The 18,667-nt window shown below is 39.7% G+C and overlaps 2 protein-coding genes across 5 annotated transcripts in view; both read right to left on the reverse strand.

Moving 5' to 3' along the window:
• Nucleotides 1-349: 349 nt before the first annotated feature.
• Nucleotides 350-9,275, reverse strand: PSMG1 (proteasome assembly chaperone 1). The gene is made up of 7 exons (NM_001012543.2): nt 9,110-9,275; nt 8,931-9,031; nt 7,356-7,507; nt 6,904-6,966; nt 3,596-3,794; nt 2,866-3,002; nt 350-1,953 (listed from the first exon to the last, which is right to left on the reverse strand). Exons 1-7 carry the CDS (start codon nt 9,226-9,228, stop codon nt 1,879-1,881), a joined length of 846 nt encoding a protein of 281 aa, NP_001012561.2. The 5' UTR covers nt 9,229-9,275; the 3' UTR covers nt 350-1,878.
• Nucleotides 9,276-10,996: 1,721 nt separating this feature from the next.
• Nucleotides 10,997-18,667, reverse strand: part of BRWD1 (bromodomain and WD repeat domain containing 1) — a 51,521-nt gene continuing 43,850 nt past the window's right edge. For 2 of the 4 annotated variants that reach the window (XM_040698537.2, XM_040698527.2), the window contains exons 39-41: nt 17,889-18,074; nt 16,296-17,270; nt 10,997-12,935 (exon numbers count right to left, since the gene is read on the reverse strand). In XM_040698537.2, the coding sequence (XP_040554471.1) occupies nt 11,803-12,935; nt 16,296-17,270; nt 17,889-18,074 (2,294 nt within the window). In that variant the 3' untranslated portion in view covers nt 10,997-11,802. Of the gene's footprint in view, nt 12,936-16,295; nt 17,271-17,888; nt 18,078-18,667 lie in introns of all 4 variants that reach the window. The other 2 variants (XM_040698533.2, NM_001379114.2) reach the window with 1 other exon arrangement.

Consider the following 18,667-nt stretch of genomic DNA (forward strand, 5'->3'; position numbering starts at 1 on the left):
TTGGCGACCCTGCACACAGCAGGGGGGTTGAAACTCAATGATCATTGTGGTCCTTTTCAACCCAGGCCATTCTATGATTCAAGGTGTTTAAGAGTGTTCTCACATCTTGGCATAAGTCTAAGTGGTAAAAACTGAATTACAGCTCAAGGGATAACAGTTTTAAACACTGCACAAGTAATAAAAACAGTACTAGAAGTATATTTACAGTTCCTGTAAGAGCCTGCCTATTTTTATGAAATATTTTTCTTGTTCTATACTCTATTATTAACCAAACACATTCAGGGTGCAAGTAAGAAACTGGTGCAGCCAACACACAACTCTTCCAGAGCAACAGAATTCCCAACTCGGATCACTTGTAAAAACAGGTTTTAATTAAAATGCTACACAGAAGTTAAAAAAACCACCATTAAATAATAGGAGGAACCATATCCTGCACTTCACAAGTCTATTCGAAAATAGAGTACCATTTCAAGTAACAGTTACTTGCTTAACTCTAGCTATATTAACTGAAGTTGAAATCAATGCCTTGAGTAATAATCAACTTTAAACCCACATCAAGAATGTTCCACTACAGTGGCAACCACAATACAGTGTGCGGTTTAAAACATCAAATAAAACCCCAAAACAACAGAAGTTATAGAGGACTTGCTGAAGCCTGGGATTACTTGCTTCAGTGGACACTGACTAAGCCAACAATTTTCCAACCACAAGGGACGGCAGATCCATGAAAGGAATATAAGCTGTTCAGAAAGTTTCATTGGATATCCAGTGTAAGTCAAAGTTAAAGGAAGCAGAGAACTCCCAAACTGCTATACTCTTTTTGCACCAAAGGATAAGCTGAGTGCAATTTCAAGATCTCTGTTCACTGACAACACGAGCAAGGCGTGTTTTCTTAACCACCATATTCTTAAGTAAAACGTGTATATGCAGTTTAGTTCAACAAGTCAGAACTACATGCCAACCCCAACAAGCATCTTAAATACACTGCTGAAATTGTCAGTAAGTTTCAGAATTTTTTCAAGTACTTCAGAATTTGAATGCCTACTTTCCTCCAAAAACTGTGCATTCAGCATAAAAGCCTTCGTGAAATAGAAATGTTGAGTTTTGTCCTGCTGAAGCACCTTGTAAGCCTACTGCCACGATGGCTCCTGCCTCTGTCCAATATCTGACAGAAAGCCAGCTTCTGCACCTCAGTAACTCCAAGACTGAAGCTTCAAAGAAACACAAGTCTTTGGCGAGGTACTGCCAATGGGAACTGAACGTGGACACGTACCTCTTCCTGCCTGATCTGCAGGCAGTGCCATCCTGAACTGCTGCAATCCTTCACTCAGTGAATCCAATTCACAGCTCTCCCATGAGTTCAAACAAGATCTGCATTCCCGTCTCTTTGTAAAGCAAGCTTATTTTCCACTAGCAGTTCGTTAAAAGATATCACTATATATTAAAAAATATGTATATACATGTGTACATACATATACATAGATAAAAAATGCACATAATGTTTTCTTTACCACAAATCTTTAAGTTAGGTAATATAAACTGAAGTTAAAAATAGACAAGAATACATTGACCGTATTTACTCTTTTGTATATAAGAGGAGCCAATTTAGATAAGACAATTCCTTCAAGAAGAGAAGAAATTGCTAGTCATATTTAAGATATCTTTCCTCACACAGCTGCTCCTGGAGAAAATCTTCCATCCCCTACAGAAAAACTGTGTGTTTATTGTGATGAACTAGAAAGTAACCAAAATGAATTCAAAAGTAAAAACCAAGTAGAATTTATTCCATTTTTGAAGAAATAACTACAATTCCAAAGTGCCCTCTATGGAAGAAACTGGAGTTTAAAACAAGTGTCGACTATGTTGCCAGTGTCCTCTTTAGATATAGATATTATTGTGAGTTTCACCAGTTGTCAGCAACTTCTTCAAGATCTTTGTGCTTTCGGATATATCCTAGGAAAAGGAAAAGATGATCAGCATTAGCTACATTGCTGTTAACAAAATAAAAACAAACCGAAACCCACCATGCCTCACTGTCACCTATTCCCATTTTCAATATTATGAATATCTGTCAGGTAAACATGTTAACTGTAAACAAATATTCACATCTTCTTAATGAAGGTATCTAGAAAACTATCAGAGGCACCAAAGGAACTCGCTGTTTAACAACGCAATGGGGTTTATCAATTTGCCTTTCTCCTCCCTTGTACAGTGGAAGAAGAGCCTGCATTTTCATTGCTATTTTCCTTCCAGAGATGTAATCAAGTACATTATTATGGAATGGCCTGGGTTGAAAAGAACCACAACAATCACCTTGTTTCAACTCCCCTGCTATGTGCAGGGTCGCCAACCACCAGACCAGGCTGCCCAGAGCCACATCCAGCCTGGCCTTGAATGCCTCCAGGGATTCCTGGAGTGTGGAATGCCATCCACAACCTCCTTGGGCAACCTGTTCCAGTGTAAACCTGTTCTAAGTTTGAACATTTAGGGCTTCGTCAGTTGCACTTACATTTACGCTATGAATGAACGCTAACTGGCAATTTCCACACTTCAAGCTGAAATTCACACACACAAATGTCTTCTATCACTGAAATGGAAGTCCAACTGGCGAAACTGAGGAAGGTGCTGTGAACCAACTATACCTTTGATTAAAGTATTTCAGAAAGTAGCAAAACATTCACCTCGGCAGCCCAGAATACCTGGATTTGCTCGGTTAGTGCAGAAAAATGGAATCATCTTCATAACTGAGTAATAAGGTCCAAGATTTAACAAGTATTCAGGTATGGTGGGTCATATCACCAGCCAAATGCGAGAAATGGGAGGACAGACCAAAACTCTCATTCATTTTTAAATATGAAATTTTACCTTGACTAAATTCTTCAGGGGTTTAGAAGAAAGCAGAGGCTTAAATGCTTCAATTGTAACCGCGTCCAGTTTGATGATGTCAGTGTAGCACTGGTACAATACGGCAGGAATCTGCCATACTTGACAATAACTCAGAACTAAACACAAGTGAAAAGAACATCAGTGTTATGTTCAGCAGCAGGCAGGTACATGAGAAAATAAACTAACAAAAAGCAGTAATGCACACTTCCATCATTTTGCTGGTAAATATCTTAAAAAGAAATCACACGTGTAATTAATAAACAAAGGCAATATGAGATTTTGCTGAAATAAAACAAAAATGCAAACTACAAACAACAGATTTTCTAGAAAAATCACCCAACTTTTAGCTCTTGCCAGACAAGGTTTTCCTCATGGATGCTAGCATTAATTTGGTACTCTATAATGAAAAGCCTTACAGAGGTTTTATTACAGCACGATAAAACCAAATTTAACCTTCACATGAGGCCAATCGGTAGCATCATGAAACCTATTTATCTCTAACAAGTAGAAAGAGCTTGTAAACCTCAAACTGGACGTGCTCATGTTTTACAAAGCAACATGTAAGATGGGAAACTGTTAGGAATTAACTTCCAAAAAGCCAATCTGGTAGACAATTCGCATCATCAAGTAAAAAAATTACAATCACAAACGGATTTTCTTCAAGCCAAATTTTATATTGCGACTGTAGGTAAGTGAGATTGAAAAATACCAGCAGCAGGAAGATCTCGCACAATGTTTGGCTGCTCCAGCAGTGGACAGCAGACCTCCTCTTTGAATTCTTTGGTCTTTAAGGCTTTCAGAAATGGAGATGGAAGCGTCAAAGTGGATTCCTGAGTTTTATACTCAGCTACAGGACATGTTGAAAGAATGGTTACTTGCAAACCTTTCTTTCCTATATGGCCAAAAACCTGAAAGACAAACGTTCATTTATCAGCAAAATTTATCTTCTCACATTGACGATGTTAAAAACACAGACATGAATTTCAATTTGAGTGCAGGCAGCAAAGAGCAGTTTGCTGGGAAGACTAACTAAAATTTGATTCACAACCCCTTGAAATGAAATTTCACATGGATTCCTTTCACGACAGAAGTTAAAAAATGAAGAGAGCAAAGAGCTAACATATTTACCAAGTCTACTAGGCTTCTTGAGAGGCTTCAGATTTTCAGCACTATCCTTTCACCTGCAAATATATTAAGGCTTACTATTTTTACTAATGGTGACAGCGGAAGAAAAAAGCTCCAAATAAAAACCAGGCTGCTTCTAACAGCAAGGTAGCTTAACAGGTCCAGACATTACAAACCGAAATTATGCTCCCCAGATGCTGTTTCTGGTTTACGTTGGTCTTAAATTTATGCTGACGAATATTCACTACTCAGATTTTTTTTTTTAATTATGCTCGAGTCGAACAGAGAATTGAGAAAATATTCATTTTTCTGCAGTTTTCCTCAAATTCAAATAAGCTTAAAAAAGCGTCACACAAAACACGTACTTGGATCGACTGCATTCCATCAAAAAACACATACTGCACATCCCTTCAGTTTTTAAAGGATCGATGTCAAAATGAGAATCTATGTCAAAATGCACGTTCCCTCTCAACACTCTTCTCCAGATTTGTGACCAGAAGGGAAATAAGGCATTTGGTAAACACTACAGAAACTTGCCTGTTTCTGTACGCAGCACCAATCACAGAAATGGACCAGATGACTCCCTCACATTAGAGTGTGACTACTGAAATGTAAAACTGATGTAACTTTTCAGAAGCACTTATTTTTCAATTAATGGGATGTTTACCGTCCTGGTTTTGTTTGGGATAGAGTTAATTTTCTTCTAGTAGCTGGTATGGTGTTGTGTTCGGATTTAAGATGAAAATCACCCTGATAGCACACTTAAGTTGCAGGTTGTTGCTGAGCAGTGCCTACACAAAGCCGAGGACATTTCAGCTCCTCATGCTGCCCGGCCAGCAAGGAGCTGAGGGTGCACAGGGAGTTGGGAGGGGACAGAACCGGGACAGCTGACTCTAACCCACCTGGATGTCCCGTAACACGTGGTGTCATGCTGAACAACAGAATAGGAGGAGCTGGCCAGGGGGGCTGCCACTGCTCCAGTACTGGCTGGTGGTGAGCAATCACACTGCACTGTGCCCCACTTGTTCTGACTGGCTTTGTTGCTACCGTTTGTTTTTCTCTTTTCTTTCTCCCCCCAGCAGACCCGTTCATATTAAATTGCCCTCATCTCTTACCCACAGATCCCTGTGCCTTTCAATTTTCTCCCTTATCCCACAGCAGGGTGGGGATGAGCTAATGGCAGTGTGGTGTTTACCTTCCTGCCAGGTAAAATGACAACTGTTTACTCTGACTGGGAACACCGGCTGGTATCAACTACAGTTCTGCAGAAGTGCACATCTTTATTTTGTCAGCGATCGCTTACTGAGAACACAAATGAAAAAAATCTGCCTCATGGAGACTGTGAGAATTTCCAGTAAATGACAATTTACAAAGTTTACAGAACAGATCTGTAACTCAAGCTAAAAGCAAAAGCATAACACCTTAGCCGTAAATTCTAAATACTAAACAACACTGACTTGGTTGGAACTCTACACTTCTACTGTCCAAAACCACCCACATTTCAAATAATACATCCACAAGCAGCTGGAAAAACAGAAATGGAGAAGACAGTGAAAACCACAATAACCTTTCTTTTCCCAATTTAAATGAAGTGCAAGAAAGCGTGGAATACAAGAAAAACCACAACGTTTAAGGCTCCAAGGTTTTTAAAATTTCAAGTCAACCACTAATGCCACATCAGATCAAATAAATTTATCAACCAGCCATGGAATGACAAGAAAACCAGTTTTCAACAAACTTGGGTCTGAAATCCCTGTATCACAGTTACAGAAGTTAACTGTGTTACCCCAGATTTTCATCTCCTTCACCTTCCCACAATTGTTGTGGCTCTCTTGTACTCGGACCCTTGTACAATTCTCCCCTGCACCCAAGTAATCCTCCTCACATGTTGGCTTGGCCAGCTGGCAAGTGAGACCAAAGATCCCGGGGGACTGGCTGGGCATCAGTCAGCAGTAGTGAGCAACTGCTTTGTGCTCCAATTGTTTTGTGCATGTACACACACACACTGTATATAATCACCATCGTTACTACTGTCTCTTCCTTTTTCGTTTTAGTAAACAGTTTTGCTTTTTGTTTTTATCTCTACCTGTAAGTTCTCCTTTTTTGTCCCCAGTTCTCTCCCGCATCCCACCGAGAGTGGGAAGAGTGAGCAGTGTGGTGCTGAGCTGCCCGCAGAATTAAACCACAACAACCAAATAAGCCATACTTCCCTTGAGGCTAGGATGTGACCGGGATCCACATCCAAAATCAACAGCCTGAAAATTCTCCCTGGATTTACTTTATTAAAATCAAAAGGTTATTATCTGGGGAGGAAGCGGAAGGGTGAGAATCTGAATGACTAGCAGTACTTGCATCCTTAAATCATGACAGGGCTGCCCATATAGCAATCTGAGTATACTAACAAATGGGATAGATACTACTTTGGAAGCAGCTTCTTTTTAGACTTCCACCTTGTGAAAGAAACAGATCACACCCATTTGTGAAGACATCCTACCCTGAATTTCACAACATTTATCTGGCAGCTGTACAAATTAAATGTTATAACTTTATTACAGAAGGATTCTCCCAGAGCTGAAATACCAGTTGAACAAGTCACTGAAAAGTTAAGGTGAACAGGAAAAAGTTTGTAAAACAGGAAAGGAACAAAACAAACTCTCCAAAAAACTAATTGCACAGTGAGTTACGGTAAACATAACTGGCAACATCTAGAATACAATGTCACACAATTTGCTAATTCTATATTTGTTGAGTATTTAAGAAAGTCACAGTAAAAAAAAAAGTTATTTATAGTACAGTCAGGTATAGAAGAGTAGAGAGAAGAGGCAGATGCACTAACTTGAAGATCCCCAATCCTAAGATTTCATTGCTCAATATGTTGTCTCGCAGTTATACCTTTTCAAGCCACTGGAACTGCTGATCTTCAGCAACGTAGCAACTACACTGGCACAACAAAACCTGACAAAGAAAAAAAAGGTTGTGTAAGTGGTTTATAGGACACAACAATAGCTTATGATCCACGTGTAAAGGTGGTACGACTGCAACCAATAACTTGTTTGGTACTCCTGGGATTCTTCATCTCTATTTCAACACAAGTTTTTCATTCATAGCCTCATATGAAACATTCCACCATGTAATACCATCTTTGTTTTAAACTCCACACACCAGAACACCAAGTGGTTTTAGTGGCCATAACGACCCTTCACGTTTTCTTGTGAGATTAATCCAAAATGCTGCAGCTGTAGTCTTTTATCCTTTGTTTGACCTGGGCAAGGTGAGGATGAAAGGAACTCGCTCCCTTTTTCAGAACACTAAAATACAGAGATATTCATGCATAAGTCACTTACTGTTGGATCTGATATTAATTGATAGAACAAGCAGAAAGAATCTGTTGGGAGGACACTTGTTGCATTGGTTGTTTGGCACCATTCATTCCACAGTTTCACAGCTCCAACTATATTCCAACATACGGAATCCAGAATAAAAGCAGACAGGAAAGCTGCAAAGAATGCTAATGTTAATTTACAAGGAATAAAATCTCTGTTCTAGAAATAAACAGTTGGAGTGAAATATTTCTTTTCACTATTCCCAAATTAAAAAGGTACAGTAAAAACATTTTTATTGGCATACATTTATCAACCATATCCAGCAAAGACGGTGAGTAATCTCGTTGAATCAAGACATAAAGAACTGTTCTACATATAGGTAGAGACCTCTATCATTAACTACACTTATTAAGAATTGTATCACTACAGCCAACTTGGATTCCTTCAGAATATACTAAGAACAAGTGCTACTACATAATATGTCTCTAATAGCTCTTGACATATTAGATTCAACACATTTCTCAGAAAAAAATAATAGTAATGAAGTCAGCAAGGCAAAACTGTAACTTTGGCTCCAGGAAGCAGACACACGAGCATGCAAGACTTAGTGGCAAAAGAGCTGCTGAATCAAATTACTATAAATCAAACCAGTTCCTATGAAAGAGAAGACGGACCTAAAATGCATCTTTAACTACTCTTTTAAAAAGAAAATCCTCAATAAAGGAAAAAAACAAGTTAAGGAGGTTAACTAGGATAAAGATGATCTAAATGTACAAAAGACTTAAGATGCCTCCATATCCAAAGGGAAAGAGCTATTCAGAAGCTCAAGGCCACAGTATGCATGTGTGGGAAGGGGAAAGGTTGGCTCAAGACTTCAATGTGTAACCACCTCAAAGCATTATGAACGAGTATAGGACCAAAGTGTAAGAAGGGGACCTAACAAGAAAAGTTGTACCAAAAAAATCCTTGCTCACTAGTAACTAAAAAAAGGTGAATTACTCCAAGTCAGTAATTTCTGTATTTATCCCGTATTTTGCCAAGAATATTAAATTAAATGGAAAGGGGATGAACAGAACATGGGAAATTTCCAAAATCAGAACAGTTAAGTCTCAGAGAAGCTTCCCATCCTCAGGCAGGAAGAGTTAATTCACATCCTAGAACTGTAGAAAGAAAAAGGGTGAGTGAAGTAACACCTGTAATATTAACAACTATAACCCACATATTTGGTTCAGCAGTACTAAGTGAACTGGGCACAGCAGGGATAAGTCAGCTACCTGCCAGGCACTCTGAAGTACAAGCAGAAGTGCCATAGCTGACTGATGCACAGCTTTATGACTGCAGAGCCCTATCTGTAAGCACTGCGCCGAGCTATGTGCCATTACCAAAAGGCAGTTTTTGCAAATTAACCAACAATCCAGGTTAAGAGCACCACGCACGAGCAGGATGAAGGCCGAGGGGCACGGTCCCAGTTAAAACACGCAGACAAAACACGTTCTGCATTCTCCCTTCCCATTATTCCACCACAACCCAACCGGCTGCTGGCACAAGGACAGCGGTTCGGCCATTCCAGCCCCACGCGCTTCGTTTTCCACCTACCGACAGCGTTGTGTCCTACGGCGACGATGAACCTGGAGCACCGCAGGGGTTCCTCGGCAGGGCTCCCCGCGGCTCCCGGCGTCCAGAGCACGGTGATCTCCCTGCCGAGAGAGGCCGGGCTTGCAAACACCCGCCGGGAAGCACGGCGCCGCGCAGCGCTCGCTCCCCCACGCCGCTACCTTTTCTCCTGCAGCTCCCTGCGGATCTCCCGATCCTCGGCCGTCTCCTCGGTCTCCTCCTCATCGTCCACGCCGGCCCGGGACGGAGCGACCACAACCTCTCCGAAGAACGTCGCCATCGCCCCGCCGCCGCCGCCTCCCGCCTTCCTCTCCCCAGCGGGCGGGCATCGCGCACGCGCGCCGAGCCGCTCTGCTGCGCCGGTACCATAGAGTTTCTCTCAGCGCTTCGACGCTCTAGCCGCGCCGACCGTAGAGAGCGGGCCCGGCTGGAGGACCGGCAGCCCTAACCCCAAGCGTATGGCCCCAGTCCTCCCTGCCCACCCCGTCTGGTCTGACTAGAGCCAGGCCAAGTCAGTAGGAGGCAGAAGGAACAGTTGTTCCAACAGAGAACGCGTTCATTTCGTGAAAAGTAAAATAAATACATTCTCAGAGGGGGTGAAAGGAAAAACAAACAAAACAAAAACCCTTTAATCACCTCTCCTCGTGTCTATAAAACAAGGAGATACACAGCAGCATCTGCTTTGCTTATAAAATAACGCGTTCTGCTCCTTCAACTAGCAGTTCCCCCCTGGGTATGAGAAGGCTGAGGCCAGAAGCTGCTCCCACCCTTCGGGGCCATCACAAACCTATGGCATGTGAGCACAGTGTGACAGCACAGGGCAGCTGAACAGCAAGAAAGAAAAACATCTTTTTAAGTCTGACTCTGAAGTAGAAATACAAACCTACCAAGCTCAGGTTTAACTGTTTAATTTAAAAAAAGAGATGCTTGCTTAAAAGTCCTTGTAACAGATAGTACCCCCCTACTGGGGGTTGGATTTCATAGAACAGTGACCATTAGCAGCTGCTGAACAATTCATTCAGTGTAGGGGTAACAGAAATAGCCACTGACTGACTCTCTTGAACAAAGCCACTCTGAAGAGCCAGGTCTCCTCACTGAACACAACCGTGTTCCTATTTTGTGAACCGACTTAAAGGAATCAAATAAACATCTTGAACTTATTAAATTCTAACATTATATTACAGGATTATACTCTAAATAAAGAAAACACCTGAGGCAAGAGTGACAAAAACTAGCTTATTCTTGGACTTCATACAGAAGTTTTAAGGAAAAAAACAAAATAGTACTTCTCTATACTGAGATAACGTTCTAGATACCAAAACGTGATGGTCAGTGCACCTTTGGCACAACGTCAGCAACAATGCTGGAGAAGTGCTTCTCAGTAACTGCTGCCAGCACTTTCATTACTTCACTGCCAGTTGTATGAGCACTTATTATATTACTAAGTGTGATTATGAAGCTGTACTTTTTTCCCCCAAGCCCTTCAAGATGCTATTACCTGTCCAATCTGCTAGAAGACTAACTCATGAGCTTGCTGTTTCAGTTTGAGCTGAGTCACAGCTCGTAGATTGACATATCTCCTACTGAACAAAGCAATCAGGAATGGCACACATCAGCCACATGAGAAACTCAACCAGCAGAGAGGCAGGCAGAGAACCCACAGCAGAGAGTGAGAAAGGAAGAAGCAGAGCACCTCGTGTTGGATTGAAGGCAGTGATTCCAGGGAAAATAAAGAATTTAGAGGTGCTATGCATTCTCCTGTTTGATGCACAACCAACCAAGAATACATACTTTTTTTGTTTCCTGGAGAATTCATCTTCCATGTTGTAATTATTTTTTGACAACAGCCACCTCAAACATTTCAAAAATTGGTAGGTAAATGGCAGCAACCATAACCAATATGTTTAATCAATGCAAAAACCTAACATTAAAGCACTTAGAAGTTTAAATGTGGAAGACCAACAGAGATTTAGCAAAAACGGCCTGGAATGTAAGAATCCTGCACCTCCAACTTCTCACACACAAAAAAAAGCAACAAACAGAACAAGTGTTTTGTTGGTTTTTCTATTTTATAAAGAAAACACACAAAAACCCTTAGGCCCAAGAGTTCACCTGCATTTCATATTCTTAAGTTTACAGTATAGAAGTCACATTAATGATAGTACTACCTGTCAGTATAAATCCTCTCTTCACCAGCACCAATATGCCTTTTTAATTGGCAAATACGCTTTTCTCAACTGGTAACTGGTTCTAGTTGTATGTTTTCATTAATGAAGGTACAGAACATTTAACATCTGTACTAACAGAAGCTGTAATGTCATTAACTCAGTGACTGTTCATTACTCATTTGATGCAATACTAGCATCCACCGAATTTTTATAGCGTACACTATTATTTATAAGCCTGTTAATATCATATATGATTTCTTACAGCATTAGAGATGTTTGAAATTTGTTCTCGAATGTTGAATGACCTAGGTAGTATTCCATTGCAGCACCCATAACAATAATACTCAACATACTGCTATTAACCTGTTACGCAGTGTTTTAACTTTTTTTTTTTTTAAACTCTTGTTATATGTAATAAAATACCAGTAAAGACAAAAAAATTGCCCCTATAATGAGGCACATTTTGGCATCTGTGCTAAATGCTGCTACATGGGCAGGCAAGTGCAAGTCAAAATATGAAAAGGAGAAAGTCATGATCTAATCACATTCATAACTTTTTCATAGAAAAATATAAATATATTCCCTGAAATGTAGGACAAGGAAGAGCCAGCATCCAACGATCCAACGTGAGTTCTAGTGCTATTACCATAAAAAAAAAAAAAGTGGGCTGGCTTTTCCTTTTAAGGTTACGTTTCACAAGCTGCATCACCTACACCTCTGTCATCATCGTCATCGTCACAATCATCGTATCTAACAGTCCGCCTACCCCTGTTTCGAGTTCTTATCTTAGTACGCCGGTTAGCTCTTCTGTATTTGGTATACTCCAAATCTTCAGAGTCGTTTTCTTGCTTAGGTTTCCGACGTTTCCTTCGCTGGGGTCTTCTGGAAGTCTTAGGTAAATTTGAAATTTCTTTTCTAACAATGTCTGTTTTTCTCTTTTTTGTTTCTGTGGCATCGCTGTATATACTGTTATCAGTTCCAGAGTCTGAATCAGAAGAACAATTGAGATTGGCTTTTGAGCTCCCTGCAGTGCCAGGTGTTTCCACGTTCTCTGATACTGAGCTTTTTTCCTCTATTTTCCTCCCTGCTGCAGATTCTGATGTTTCTTTTAAGTCGTTTGATAATTTTAATCTTTTCAAAGGAGCTCTGGATCTTTTATTTCGTGCTCTTCTGATAGTTTTAGTTTCACGTTTAGCTAACTCAGAACTCACCTCCTCTTCAGAGTTGCTCACATGATGGTTGTAGGCTGAAGTCGACTGACCAGAAGTTCTCCAGTTTCTCCCATTTTCTACCTTGTGGTTTGTGGAATTCTCCTCTGAAGAGTCAAACGTATTTTTAAGAGCTGCATCACTTTCAGTTCTCTTCGTCTGACTGTCGTTATCATTCTCCTTTTTAGTCACTTCTATCTCCACCTCAGATTCCGTTTTTTCATCTTCAGACTCACTAATGTATTTTCTCTTAGGAGCAGATGATCCAGAACAAAAATCATTTTTTCCATCAGAATCCTGTTCCTTCTCATTTTCAGACATTACACTGACATCTATATCTGAGCTGCTGATCGGTTTTTTCTTGGATGCCCCAGACGCACTGCCATGAAGCTGCCTTCTGTTCTTTTTCACTGTGCAAACGCTCTCCGAGCTCGATAGCTCTTCCTTTGTATCACTCATTATCTTAATCTTATTAGCTGCTAGAGTGGCACATCTGCGTGGATTTTTCTTTTCTGTCACATTAGACACCTTTATGTGCTTCCTGTAGTTAATGATACACGTCCTGCTCCTGAGCACTTTCCCACTTTGTCCAGGCTCCTCAGATGTAGATTCTACAAAACAAAATATTTCAAATTTCCTTTAATAACTTGCATTCCTGAAATAGCTAATTTATTAAGCATCAACACTACCACGTTTAATGAAATACGCAAAGACAGGTTTTAATTTCAACCATTATGAGCAACCTACCCTAAGACTTTACTGAGGATACAGCCAGACACTCAGTCCTGAGCATGTTTTTAACTCTCAGGATTAGTCTTTTGCTTTGATATGATGAGAGGTTGTACAGTAACATTCTGTAGCATCCCTGTAAAAACTGCCTTACAAATTACCAACTAAGCCAACAACCTTTCTCGGACTCTTACTTCCATCATTAAAGCGATACCTTTTATTACTGTTTTTACTTGATCTTTCAAAATGAATTATTATATATTTTAGACTCTTATTCTAATAAAAGATTATAGAATTTTATGCAGACAGGAGTCCTGGGTGAATTTCACTAGTTTGGAATTGCTTCATTTACACAGAAAGCACTTTACACCATTTGGTTTCTCTGAGACTTAAAGTATAAGACTGCTTCTAAGAGTGAATATTCCAATTCATTGTTTTTAATGCAGCACTCGCTTCTTATACTGGGTTGTAAACAAATATTCCATCTATAAATGCTAAGAACAATGCTACCAAAATAAATGCTTTGAGCTTTTCCCTTCTAAATACAGCAGAATTGGTTTCCTCCCCCCAAAATACCACTTTTTATTGCTAATTGGTATTGCTAAAAACTAAAAGCAAAAGTTCCTGAAATAAATTTGCATTGATTTGACAAAGGAAAAAAGTTGTTTTAGCAGGAATGTCTTTTGAAAAGTTCACATTTGTCAAAATTCATCATACGAACAAAATGTGCACCAGGAAAGTACTGCATTGTATCGGCCTATTATCTCTTGATAATAGAAATAACCATTGTTTTTGCCATAGCTTGAACCCACTGCCTTGATGATCCTCTACCTGTATGCTCTGCAGACAGATGGAAAAGCCGTGACAGCTCCTCTTATCTTACTTCATGGAAATGTAAGCCTCTAAATATTTTTCAAGTAAATATTTAAAGAGGAGGTTTAAAGGGAATGCTCTTCTTTATGGAAGGATGAAGAAAGCTTGTCTCGCTAATGCTATTTCAACTACTGAAGCTAAAGGCCTAGTGTCTTTTGAGAATGACAGCTATTCTGATACTGTCTGAGACAAACTCCAGTGAGGTTGGGTGCCTGGCTCCTTCTGGCCAGACCATGTTCAGCACTGATAGTCATTTGGGCTCCTTTGTTCCCCAGTACATCACCTGTGAAGTTAGGAGAGGACAACATTTTCCCTCAACTCTGTAAAGAAAAAATGTCATGAAGATGTATTCTAAGAGCCTAGATAAAAAACAGCTCTGCCATGACAAATTATGGCTTTTTTTTTTTTTAAACATTTCAGCAGCTAATTCATGAGACCAAAAGACTGAAGGACAGTAACATCACATTCTTACACAAGACAGGAGTTCAGACTTTATGTAACACACTACCAGACTACTAAACCTCTACAACCTGTACTTGGTACACAATCTCAAATCGGCAGTAAATTTGCATAAAGGTTTATTTTTTTTTCACTTAAAGCTTCGTACTAGAATTAAAACCCACTCTGGAGTAACTGCAACATTCCCACACATCACAGTAATAAAAGAGAGAAGTTTGCATCGGTTTAATGAAATACACAAGAGTATTGTGCATTAAATGCTGCAAAGGTACAAACAGATTGTACAGACAGGGAAGATCAAATAAAGAACTCCATTAGCCACAACTTAGGATCTACAAGAAAACATTTACAAGACAGACACCAAGATATGAAAGCCTCATCCATCCGGTCTGCTGTTGTGACAAGTAGTCCTGTAGTACAAGCTATCAAACTCTAAACCTGGGAGTCCAGGCTGCAATACTGGATAGGAACATCCAGCCATTCCTTGAGTCACATACACAGCCTCTTACATACAGCCAAATATTCAAATGAAGTTATGTTCTATAAAGTATTTAAATAAAAGCATGTATATACTTCAACAGTACCCAAATAACAGCTTTTACAAGTACAAACCTGCTAAGCTTCTAATTTACAAGTAACTATCAGCCTCTTCGAAAGAGAGGAATGCATGCTCCTGTTGGTAAACCACAGTAAACTAGGCTGCTAACAGCATGCCTGCTGCACCCATTAGCTGCTGAGGGGCAAAACGAGTTAGAGAGGGCATCTGTCAATACAGAAAATGGTTATTTGACTGCCTGTGGTAGTATCCCAAATTAGAGAGTAGATAAACTGAAATATCAAATACATCTTTTACTGTAAACGTTGTCCTGAACTATTAATCAATTCATATGAAAGACAACTAACACTTCAACAGAACCATGTGGGAACCATAAGTCCCCAAATAACGAAAACTGAACACCCAAAAGGTACTTAACAGCAACATTACACAGGACAACGATACACTCCTCATTGACATGAAAGCAGGTCTCCAATTCAGTCCTATGTCTTTAACTGTCTTGGTTCTGCATAAATCAGGTCTTTCTCTTGGTTTTTAAAACATGCTCTCCAAAAAACACACCCAAACCTCAAACACTGGTAATCCAAAATCTGGGAAAAGCCAGTCAAGCTTTAGAACATTACCATCGCAGCATCAAAATGCACCTCTGCTTTGAAAAGGATGCTACATATCGCTGACAATGAAATCCAAAAGGCAAATCAAGTTAAAGATTCCAGCATACGCCATGGAAATAAAAATAATTCAGACATTATCAAATTCATTTTGAAAGACTACAAAATTACTTGAAATGAAAATAACAGCTGTAAGTCTACTTTATCACAGAAATTCTCAACAGCAAAAGGCAATAATCGAAGGTAAGAACTATTACTTCAGCCACAAACTCCCAGATTTTCATTATTGAAATTTTTAAAACAAGGAGCAGACTGACGAAAGAGAACAAATTCCTCCTTTTGAGATACCTTGAACTTCACGCAAGAGAATTCATATATATTCTGCTAATATATCGAGAGAGAAGAAAGTGCTAACTAATATGAGAACAGTAGTGACTTAATGACTTTTTCATAGACAAACGTAAACCCTGAATTACTCAAGAACTGCCAGCATTCATTACTAATTCTCAATACTGAAAAACTGCCACCATGAAACTAATAGCTTCCTCAGTGCTGTTTTGGTGACCTCCCAGTTCCACTGTCAGCATCACCATGTCTTACAGTTCACCTGCTCACTTCTAGTTCTTGTTTTAGAACTCTATTACACTTCATAGAGTCCAAATCTCTCCAGTCATTACCCATACTAGAATTTCCTCTATCTAGTCAGTATGTGAGGTTAGATGCGTTAACTCAAACATTTTTACCTTTTCTGAAGATTTTTGTTTTTCCTTTTCTCTTCCTCTTTTTTGTTTTTGAAGAAGCGTCAAAATAATTGCTGTTATTGGAATTTGTTTCAGATTCCGTATCACAAGAGTCATTGAAATCAGCACCAGGTCCAGAATTAGGGCTCGCTGTAATTCTACATGGCACCAAGGTTTCTGAAACGACACTTCTCCCATCCTGTCTGTCTTCTGTTTCAGATTCTGCTGTGTCCTCCAAATCACTCAAGACTTTTGCTTTTTTTATAGGAGCAACAAGGTGCAGACCAAACAATTTTCTGGCATTCCACCTATCTGATTCGGAACACGCTTCATCCTCCGAGTTGCTCACAACAAACTTATTTGCAGACATTGACTGCTCAGCTTTCTGACTGCTCCCATCCTCTGAATTATGGCTTTTGGAGTCCTCCTCTGAAAAGCCTCGTGTGGGACTCCTCATTTCGGGAGACGCAGAAAGAGCTGTCCCTCGTAACTGCCTATGGCCATTGCTTTGCCAGGTTTTCTGTTTCATCTGCGTATCTGTCTCAGAATCTGAACTTTCATTTTCAGATTCACTAACAAATTTTCTTCGTACAGCAGATGAAGTAGATAGAGAAAGAACTTTCCTCTTGGTAAGCTGCTCTTCCGTTTCTTTTTCACTTTCAGACTTCAAACCTGCATCATCCTCAGACCCCTCCAGTAACATTCGCCTGGCTGCAGCTGAGGCATTTCGGTGAGGCAGTTTTCTATTTTTGCACCCAATCCCAATACTTTCTGAGCTTGAAACCTCTTCTTCCACATCGCTCATGAGTCTTAACTTAGTAGCAGCCACAGTAGCACTTCTGCGTGGGATTTTTCTATGTCTCCCTGTACTATTACTCAGAGACTCGGATGTCACCGCTGAAGTATTTTCAGAATCACTTTCATATAACCTTTTCCTGACAGCTTTTCTTGTATTCCCATTCTCCTGGGGAAGCGTACCTGTGAAGCAGAAGAGGGATTAAAGTCTTATGTTCAAGAGTAGTCGCATTTCCAGCCTTATCAAATGTGGAACAGGTTCAACCCACAGACGTGGCAAACAAAGCACATTCCCCTAGCAGTAGGTAGATGACTTTGTTGTCTGGCAAGAAAAAATATTGAGCTATATCACAGCATCATAGAATGGCCTGGGTTGAAAAGGACCTCAAAGACCATCTAGTTTCAACCCCCCTGCCACGGGCAGGGTCACCAACCACTAAGACCAGGCTGCTCAGAGCCACATCCAAGCTTTATATCATGAATTTTGGATTCATTCCAGTTTTTTTTTTTTTTTTTGAAAACTGCTTTATGTTTTAGTGCTTCTACTTTAAGAAACAAAACATTTCAAGAGATGCTTTCTCAGTAGGCTCTTGGCTTCAGCGCTCCCTACTTAAGTACTGAAAAAAAAAAGTGAAATGTTCAGAAAGCAGCATTTTTGGCAACAGATCTATTAGTGATCAAAGAAATGGTATTACAACACACAACAGTTAAAAAAAATACTAATTACAATTAATTTTCTGTGTGTGTGCATATACACACACGGCTCACGGGCCATTCAGAAGACAACTACTCCAATCTCACCTATTTGTTTTCTTTGAGCAGCTTGATTTCTTGTTATCCTGCAATTGATGTTCTTTCTTCTACATATACCATTGTGTAGCGGAGGTGACACAAGAGCCACAGAGCTTTCTTTGCTCTCTTCTGAGCTCTCTTCTGTAGAGGATGAAGAGGGTGTAGAGGAAGCTAAAGAACCTTCTACTTCACTTTCTGCTAAAAAAATTAAATCCTCAATTAGAATACTAAGAAGTTAGTTTTCACTTCAGAAGTGCATCTTGCTTATGCAGGAATCTTATTTCCTCACAATTTTATCTAACAACACACTTTTTATCACGTCAATCTCTTGCACATATGTAATCGATAGCTCCACAAAATATACCACTCCACATTCATGAGGTGTCTGGTCTGGTGATGTTACATTGAGACATGTTTAAGTTTCAAATAAAATAGCAACTATGTTATCTGAAAACACCTCTAAGAGAAAAGCACCTTAAACTTGAAATATTTGACCAGTCTCTTCTACCAGGATTAGTATCCTTGTTCTCTGAAAGAAGCTTAAGTTTTACCAATGTAAAGTTTAGGAAGGAAAAAAAAAAAAAAGACAGGAAAGATGTTATGATCCTGGGAACTTAATCTAACATACACAGGTGTTTAACCTTTATTTTCTATCAAATACACCATGCTTTCCTCTCAAGAAAGAGGCATCCATTCACCACAACCACTTTCCCAGAACAGCTGCTTGAAGTGAAAAAATTCTATTACTGTATTTGGCTAAAGAGCATCAAGTCATAAAGGTTTTGTAG

This window comes from Gallus gallus, chromosome 1, assembly GCF_016699485.2.
Source record: "Gallus gallus isolate bGalGal1 chromosome 1, bGalGal1.mat.broiler.GRCg7b, whole genome shotgun sequence".
NCBI lineage: Eukaryota > Metazoa > Chordata > Aves > Galliformes > Phasianidae > Gallus > Gallus gallus.